Below are 9,746 nucleotides of genomic sequence, written 5' to 3' on the forward strand. Positions count from 1 at the left end.
ACCTTTCAAATGCATTCTGGGTAAATACAACCAAAATAAACATGCTAAGCTAGCGCTAGCAGGGAAAATAACTCATCTTCTTTTGCTAAAGACAAAAGAAAAATCCTCCAACCACTAAAATCTGACACCGCTATATTTTTGTTTACCTTTCATAAAGAAGAAAGTTGCACTGAGTTTCATCATCAGAGGTTTTTGTGTCGTTTCTTCCAGTAGTTCTTGTTGCAGCGCCCCCTCAGGCCAGGTGGGGAACAGTCAAAACTTTGCTGGAAGAAACTCTGAAATTTAGAGAATAATCTCAGAAATCTTCCAGAAAAAAACTTGGAATTTTTTTTACTTTTGAAACCCATAAATGTTTTTTCTAGAAAGTTTCTGAAATTAATCTAAAAATTTCTGAGTCTTTTTCCTCACCAATTTTTGACTTTTAAAAGCCAGTTTTTTCTAGCAAATTGCAACTTTGCAAACTCAGAAATTTTCCTGTTTTTCTACAAAAGTTTGAGACCTCATAATTTCTGAGGTTTCTCTGGAAAATGTTTTACTTTTCAAATTCAGAATTTTTTTTTCTGTGAAAGTTTACTCCTTTTTCTGTCTAGAATGGCCCTAATTCACCACCGTAGTTGCCAGAATAATAAAAGAAAAAAGACAGCAGTAAAAAGAATCATTGGAGAAAATCAACAGACTATTTTAAAACAGACGATCATCCTTGCGGCAAGACTTATTATTTTTTATAAATTTTTTTCACGATGAGCATGTATCGAGCAGCACCTTTGGATCCCCTCGGCAGATGGGCAGAAAGGTGTTACATCTCAGAACAACCCACCCGGTCGTCAGGCTGCTTAAATTTCATGTATGTTTTTTTATCCCGCCCTCTGCTTGACTCCTCTTCATCAGATCAGATGTTGTGAACCTCCTTGAGAAACTTTGAAAGAAGTTTTGAAGCAGACTGAGCCGAGTTGTTTGTGCGTTTCTCTGTTTCTGCCCTGCAGGTGTTCGCCGAGTCACTGCGAACACGGAGGAAGATGCACTCAGTCCTGGAGAAACTTCCACTGCAACTGCTCCAACAGCGGCTACCGAGGAGCCACCTGCCACAGCTGTGAGCGTCCAGGCGGGAAACGGCCAAAATGCAGATTCAGATTTATTTGTGTCCCAAATTGATGCTCCAGCAAGTATAAAAACTAAAAGACAAAGTATCAAAGTTAAAAAATAAAAACAACAAAACATACCAAAAAATACATCAAATATAAATCAATACATAACGTGAAGAGTAGAGGGGTGTATATCATTGTCGACCGACAGATTAACATGGGATTACTAATCTGTGTGTGTGAAATCAGTCTCATGCTTCCACTGAGCTTCTTCTGCATTCATATGAAAAATATATTCAAAATAAAACATGTCAGATAAACTTAGCAGACTTTACTACCACGGCGTTTTGGAGCCTTTTTAGATAAAAGGGAAAAACGGAGGAAATTTCTGTCAAAAATATCTGAAATTCTGAGATTGAAATCAGAAATTTTCTAGAAAAACCTTGTGAATTTCTGAGTTTTAAAAGCCACATTTTTTCTCGAAGAAACTCAGAAATTTTCAGAATAATCTCAGAATCTTTCTAGACTAGAAAAAAACTTTGAAACTTTTGATTATTAAAACACAGAAATTTTCAAGTTTTTTCTACAGAAATCCTGAAATTAAGTTAGTTATTTTATTAGTTAGTTTTTCTATTGCAAATTTTGGATTTCTGGAGCTCAGAGATTTTCTTGCTTTTTCTAGAAAATTTCTGAAATATCAAAATTTCAGTTTTTTTTCTTACAGGTTTTCAACTTTTCAACCTCAGACATTTCCAAATGTTGTCTACATTTTTCTTTAGTTCAATCATAAATTCTCTAGAAAAAACTTGGATCTTTCTGAGTTTTAAAAGCCAAAGTTTATGAGATTATTCTCTGAGTTTATGAGTTTCTCTCAGCAACTTCTTTCTTCCAAAGTTGAAAATTAGCTAGAAAAAACTCAAATACTTTGAAATTAATCTCAGAAATGTTCTAGAAAACCTTGGAACAGCTGAGCGTGAAAAGTCTGCCATTTGCTAGAAAATACCCCAAAATGTTTAGATTAATTTCCGAAATTTTCTAGAAAAAAAAAAGAAAACTGGATGTTTCTAGTACATTTTTTTCCCCAACATAAGCATTTTTGTTCTTATTTTGTTTTTGGAAAAATAATTTAATCATTAAAATTTTAATTATTTTATTTTATTTATAATTTAGGATTATTTTATTATGTTATTTGTGTTAATTTTTTTAATATATATATATTTTTTTTACATGAAAAGTGAAAATTATTGAATTAACATTTGAGATTTCACATATTTTACATTTTTCCTGCTTTATTCAAAGCTTAAGAATAAATACTTTAAGATGTATCTTATTTTCAAACGTAAACTTTAAATTTTCTCTGATGTAAAGAAAGAAAATGATCCTTTCTGTCTGCTTCTTCCTCTACATTTGTCTAAACACTCATGACGAATGCTGACGTATAAAAGTTTGTTCTTATATTTCAAACCAAGTCAACAGACAGACTGTTATTATTCCAGCTATGGTTTTATTGAGCTTACTTTAATTAGACCATCTGTCCCTCAGCAGTCAATCGTCCTGTGCATTTCTTCTTCTGCTGTTTTTTAAAACCTGTAATTATCTCAGTTCATTCGGGAATCGACCAAACAAAGTGGTGAAACTTCATTATGCTTTGTAAATTACAATCTGGTTTTATTTAAACTTCTTAAAGATTTCTTCTTCTTCTTCTTGTTCACCTGCAGATATCCTACTGTAAATAATTAGTACAAATCGATTATTGAGTTTCTATTCCGCTTTTCTCAACAGAAGAGTTAAATAATTTTGTTTTAAATACGTTTTATTTCCAAATGCATTTGTAAACCTGCTCGTATTTACTGATCGTGACGCTTTACCTGCAGGTCTTTGGAGACTTTCAGATAAGTTTGATCTAAATTTCATACTTTGCTTCTTAGCAAAAATAGCATCATCCCTGGCGATACATAATGCAGGAACGAAATGTCACCTTTCCACTGGGGGATAGCGGAGGAGAGAACAAAGGGACGGCATCCTGCTGGAGATGAAAGCCACAATTTTCTCCCACTTGTGTCTTCAAAGCGCTCCGAAAAGCACCGTGTCAATTCCCAGCTCCTAAATGCTGCTTCTCTTTTCATCACGCCTAATATTTTTAAGTACCAAAGACTTTCAAGTGCTAAAAATATCCTTAATACTTTTTTTCCCTCATTGAAAGAACAAAACGGATCATATTTATTTAATATTTTTATCTGCAGGATTGTAGTTTTGACGGTGTTGAAGTTTTTTTTGGTTTAGTTTCTAGTGCAAATATCTTCGTGCACTTGAAATAAGACAAAACTAACTCACAAATAACTTTTCAGCAAGAAAAGGAAAAATGACTCATTGCACTGGAAACTAATTTTACTTAAAACAAAACATTTATCCAGAGTTATAAATGAAATAATCTGAAACTATTTCATCAATATTAAGAATTTATTGACTTACAACAACCTTTTATATCTTGCTGAAAAGCTACTAAAGTCAGTTTTATCTTGTATTAAGTACATTGAGATATTTGCAGTAGAAACTAGACCAAAAATAAATTTTGTGTTTTAGCAGTGTACTTTTACTTGTGTAATAACCAAAATTTAAACGTGCGGTTTTTGTTTAAGTTTTACGAATTTTATAATGAAAGAAAGTGATATGAAATTTTATTTCTCCAAATTATAGATAGCTGTTATGAAATTAATTATTTTTCAAATTTTGACTTTAATCTCAGAATTTTGGGAAAAAAGTCAGAATTTGGAGAAAAAAGTAATAATTCTTAGAAAAAAGTAATACTTCTGGAAAAAAGTCAGAATTTTGGTTTTTAAAAATATTAAGAAAAGTAATAATGTTTTTTCAGTGTTCCTAATCCCTAATCCAGTAACGTTATTTTTCCTGCATAGCCAAATACGAACCATCGTGTGAGGTCTACAAACACCAAGGCGACACGTCGGGTCACTTTTACGTCGACGTGGACGGCAGCGGACCAATCAAACCACAGCTCGTTTACTGCAACATGACGGGTAAAACAACATAATTAAAAATGTAGATTCCTTTTTATTTCACACAAACCTTTAATAAGCTGCGTTATTGTCATTTTGTGTCCTCCAGAGGACCAGACGTGGATTATAATCCAGCATAATAACACAGAGCTGACTCCAGTCCAGGCCTCCGCTGACACTAACCAACACTTCGCCAGCTTCCTGTATCCGTCTGAGGAGAAGCAGCTTTCCACCGTCATCAGCCAATCAGAGCACTGCGAGCAGGAGCTTTCCTATCACTGCAGGAAGTCCCGCCTCTCCAACAGCCTGGGTAAGATCCGGAAACGTAAAAAAAAAAAAAAAAGATGTCTGGAGGCAACAGCTTTGCAAAGTAAGCTTTTCTATATCTGAAACCAGGACAGAGTGGAGTGAACTGCTGATTTAGTCCATTAAGTTACTATTTAAAACATTAATTAAATTTCACTTCCTTATTATCGCCGCCGCTTTGCAGCAGCCAATTGTTTTGGAAATCATCAGATTTTATTCTTTTATTAAACAAGGATTTAAATACGCAGCTCAAGGCTGTTGGAAAGAATTAAAGAGCCCAGAGTCTGATGAGCTTCAGACTCTGTGGAGAGGGAGAGGAGGAGAAAACGGCACTTATTTCCTGTCTGGGCTCGTCTGCACTGCAAAAACACAAAATCCACAAATATCTGCGGCAGAATATTAGGGCCTCTATACATGGAACAAAATATAAAAAAGGAGTAGATTTTCACCAAAACCCATTTCAGAATAATCTCAGAAACCTTTTGGAAAAAAAATTGAAATTTCTGAGTTTCAAAAGTCAAAAATTTTCAAGAAAAATCTCTAAACTTTTGAGATTAACCCCAGAAATTTTCCAGAAAAAAATTTAAATTGTATGATCTTGAAAAGTTGAAAATTTAAAAGAAGAAACTTTGAAATTTAGAGAATAATCTCAGACATTTTCTGGAAAAAAAAACCTGAACATTTCTGAGTTTGAAAAGTCAAAAATTAGAGAAATATTCTGACATTTAGAGAATAATCTTTTGAAACTCAGAGAAAATTTTCAATCAATCAATCAAATTTTATTTGTATAGCACATTTCAGCAGCAGGGCATTTCATAGTGCTTTACATAATTAAAATAAAACCAGCATGTGACATTGAATAAACAGTTAGAAAAAGAAAGACATTTTGAAAAAGACTAAAAAGATAAAAACATTAAAACCCCTTTTAGGACTTCAGTTAAATGTCGTTCAAAAGTAATTTTTTTTTTCAAACTCAATTTTTTTTCTAGAAAGTTTCTCAGATTAATCTTAAAATTTGAGGGGGGGATTTAACCAATTTTTCAGCTTTTCAAGTTTAGAAATCTCCAAGGTTTCTCAAGGGTTAGGGTAAAAATGTACTTTTACTTTTTTCTCTGATAGTTCTGTCTGCAACGGGCCTAATACGGCGTCGTAATGTCTTAGAACACTGGAAATAAGAGAAAATCTTACAACATTTTAACAAGAAATGGGTGCTTGATTTAAGTCAATAAATTCTGTATATTAATTAAAAATTTGTTACATTGGCAGATATTTTTGCTTAAAATATCTTTTACTATTGTTAAAAATTTTTAGAAACTTTTAACAATAGTGAAGAATTATCAACTTAAAACAAGTGCCTGTATCTTTCTGAAAAGTTACCTGCAAGTTTTGTCTTATTTAATTTACACTAAAAAATACTTTTTGTTTTTGAAGTGCAGACAGTCCAATAATGCCAGAAATCTTAAAGACTTGCATGTGTTGGCAGACGAGACAAGCAGAAGCTGCTTTGGGTAATTACTTTATGTATAATAGAGAGATTAATTTGCTAAATCTGTTAATTAGGGGAGAATTAAAAAACATGATTTAATGAAAATTTTATGTTGGAGACGTTTTACATAAACTGTCACTGATTGACTTTTCACACAGCAGTGGCGCTACATTGATGCCAAGAAAATGTCCTTGTAAATCTATTTTTCTTTTTAGTTCAAAAAGCATTGCATCAGTGTGTGTGTGTGTGTGTGTGTGCGTTCGTGTGGTTGTGCGCGCTTGTGTGTGTGTGTGCGTGCGTGTGTGCGTGTTTGTGTGTGCGTGCGTGTGTGCGTGCGTATGTGCGTGCGTGCGAGTGTGCGTGTGTGTGTGTGTGTTTGTGTTTGTTGGGAGAACACAAACACAGACACAAATTTTTCAGATTTTTACTGTGACTGAACTCATTTCTTGCTAACAGATGTATTCTGGGCTCATTTGCTTTAATTTCCGATTCTGTGAACTTAAAAACAGAATCCGTTAGGGGAATAAAGGTGCATCATTTCTACCTTCCAAAGGAATTTAAGTTTATTAGTCTTCTCTGTTTAAGAGTCTACAATTTTTTTTACGACAGTCAAGAAGTTGAAACAAAGCATTTACTCACCACTTTAAATCAAAAGTGCAGTTTCATTCTTACTTCATAGACGGGAGCTATATGGAGTTACATTGGAGCCATAAAGTTTGTTTAAAAGAAAAAAAAATTAACCTGGAAAAAAAGATTTGAAACTGTAAAATTATTTTGTAACTGAAAAAAGAAGTTTTCACATAGTCTTTCAGTTTCAAACATTGGGCTTTTGCCTCTTCCACTTCCCATATTTGTGTCCTCTATCACAATTTTTCAAATTAATATATTTTATCTGTATTTAAAAATGTTGAACTATTAAATAAATGTAAATTATTCCATTATTTTTCTGTATGTGAGCCAGTGATGTGTGCTTTGCTTTTGTTTTAGATGGGACTCCTTTCAGCTGGTGGGTCGGCGGCCCGGCTTCGGGTCAGATCCACAACTTTTGGGGCGAAGCTTTGCCCGGCAGCCGGCAGTGCGCATGTGGTCTACAGGACAACTGCCTCGACTCGAGCTTCAACTGCAACTGTGACGCTGACTATGACCTATGGTACGCCGAATTATTCTGCAGCTGCATTTCTACTGATCATAAGACATTTTGAAATTAAATTCATTTAATATAAACATCCCAGTTAGAACAAAAAAAATCAGATTTTTTGATAAAATATTTTTGTCCTGGGATGAGCTGTTTTTTTGGTAATCATTTTGGTTTATTTTTGCAAAACTGCTATGAAGATACTTTTTTGCATCACATGAATCATATGATCAAAAACGTTTGTAAGTTTGTTCACACAATAAATTATTAAAAACATGACACACCATCATCCCCCAATTACTTCCTGTCATCTTCTTTGTGTTTTCCTCCTGTAGTAACAGGCAGTTGTTGATCATGTGACTCGTGATGTAAAAAAAAAAAAGTTTTCGTTTCAGTTTTTGAAAGAAACCAATTTTGACAGAACTGAAAAAACAATTTTTATCAAAAAACGTGAGATTTTTCAAGGTTATTTTGTTTCCATTAAGACAAATTTATTCTCACAATGTCAAATTTCACACATAGTCTAGCCAAAGCTAATCACCAACTTCAGTTCTAATTACATCTACATCTGAAAGACTTCAACCACTCAAGAATTAACTGAACTTTGACATTATGATCTACATGTTATAAACTACATTTAGATATTGCATTAATGTTTATATATTGTTCTCTGCAGTTTGTGTTTTATATTAATATCAGTTTCTTGTTTTAAATAAAGTTATTGGGGAAAAAAGAGAAGAATAAACAACCTTCATGCCCTTCAAAATAAAAGCATGAATATGAACGTCTACTTGAACAGCAGAAATATTAATCAAAACATACTCAACATAGAATTTACAAAACAGCCAAATAATTACTGATTCAGAATTTAACCGGTATAAATATATTTAGTAGGAATGAAGTGTGCTAAAGTGAGCTAAAACGCTAAATAGAAGAAACGGCTCCATTATTAGCGCCACTGCAGATTAGTGCCCACTAGTGGATGATTAAACCTTTTCAGTAACCTCATTGTTTAATCTTAATGTTCTGCCCAAACAGAAACCGTTTTGATAATAAAAGAGTTCCTGAAACTTTTAAACTCATAAATTGCTTTGTGATTTGAGGAATCTTCTATTCCAGGAACAATAATCTCAGATTATCTCCTGTTAAATTCTGCTTAACTTTGTTGCTGCCAGTATCTTGTCAGATCCAATCCCACATTATTTCATTCTTGTGTTTTGCAGCAACAGAAGAGTCGGCTTGGATGTGCAAATGAATCGCTAAGCTAACACTGTGCAGCTTAAGACGTTGTGTCAGCTGAAATTATTTTTTTCTGTCAGCACATCCTCAACTAACCCTGTGAGAACAAATGACTAGTCGAAGCAAAGTGTTTGCTTTCCAAACATAATTTCTTCCACTTTTTTAGCTTAGTTTGACTTTCTGTGGGCAAACTTTTACCTTTTCTTATTACACTGCAAAAACACAGTGTGTTACCAAGTATGTTTATTTTAGTTTCCAGTGCAGATATTGAAATAAGACAAAACTAACTCACAAGTAACTCTTCAGGAAGATGTAAGAGCTTGTTTTAAGTCAATAATTTTTAAATATTTATTTTAAAAAAACATTCTAGTTCCATTGTCAGATTATTTCACTCATAACAAGAGATTTTTCTCCTGTTCTAAGTGAAATAATCTCCCAATGGACCCAGGACCTTTTATCAATTTTAAGGAATTATTGGCATAAAATGTGCTACTATATATTTCATGTAAGTTAATTTTGTCTTATTTCAACTGTACTAAGATATTTGCACTAAAATAGACCAAAAACACTTGGTAAGAGTTTGTGTTTTTGCAGTGTAGTACTTTTTCTTCAACATTAAGCAATTATTTACTAAAACAAACTCCTATATTTTGCTGAAAAGTTACTTGTGGGTTAATTTTATCTTGTGTGCTGATATATTTTCACTCAAAATTAGACAAAACTACTTGGTAAGATGTTCTGTTTTTGCAGTGTAGAGCCTTCTTCAACTTTCAATAGTGAAATAATCTGACAGTGAAACTAGAACTTTTTCATCAATATTAAGAAATTATTTACTTAAAACAAACTCCTATATCTGCTGAAAAGTGATTTGTAAGTTAGTTTTGTTTTAATTCAAGTGTACTAAGATATTTGCACTAAAAACTAGATCAAAAATACCTGGTAAGATGTTCTGTTTTTGCAGTGTACATCTGATTGCTGCTCTCTGTTTTTCTTCTGCCTTCTCAGGACTGAGGACTCTGACCTTCTCACCCAGAAGGAGAGCCTCCCAGTCCGGTCGCTGGTGCTGGGAGACATTCACCGTCCGGGTTCAGAGGCCGCCTACAGGGTGGGGCCTCTCCGTTGCCATGGAGACAGTAAGTCCAGGGGCGTGACCTCGGGGGGGGGTTGGGAGGCGGGACCCAAAAATTACACTCAGTAAGAGCAAAACTACTTCAACATATTTTAACTGAAGTAAAAGTGAAAAGTAGCCATACAAGATTTAATATTTAAAAATTACACCATCAGACAGACCAAAATATAAAGTTTAGTGGAAATTTTCATATTTCCATTAAACTTAACAAAAACTTAGGAAACTTTAACAAAAACTGCAGGCGTGTGTCTGGTGAATTTTTGGTTAAAACGTTTGGTTTTCATTCATTTTTGCCCTTACTTTCTTCTTCTTTTTTTTAGTTCTTTCTTTTCCATATTCTCTTCTCTCTTTCCTT

The 9,746-nt window shown here is 33.5% G+C and overlaps 1 protein-coding gene across 1 annotated transcript in view; it reads left to right on the forward strand.

Annotated features, from left to right (window-relative positions):
* Positions 1-9,746, forward strand: part of LOC103131673 (contactin-associated protein-like 4) — a gene marked incomplete at its 5' end in the record, with an annotated part of 58,564 nt that overhangs the window by 21,472 nt on the left and 27,346 nt on the right. The window contains 5 exons of the mRNA XM_007543375.1: positions 984-1,090; positions 3,998-4,117; positions 4,206-4,406; positions 6,876-7,038; positions 9,268-9,395. Of these exons, the coding sequence (XP_007543437.1) occupies positions 984-1,090; positions 3,998-4,117; positions 4,206-4,406; positions 6,876-7,038; positions 9,268-9,395 (719 nt within the window). The remainder of the gene's footprint in view (positions 1-983; positions 1,091-3,997; positions 4,118-4,205; positions 4,407-6,875; positions 7,039-9,267; positions 9,396-9,746) is intronic.

The sequence above is a fragment of the Poecilia formosa genome, unplaced genomic scaffold (genome assembly GCF_000485575.1).
Source record: "Poecilia formosa unplaced genomic scaffold, Poecilia_formosa-5.1.2 Scaffold808, whole genome shotgun sequence".
Classification (NCBI taxonomy): Eukaryota; Metazoa; Chordata; class Actinopteri; order Cyprinodontiformes; family Poeciliidae; genus Poecilia; species Poecilia formosa.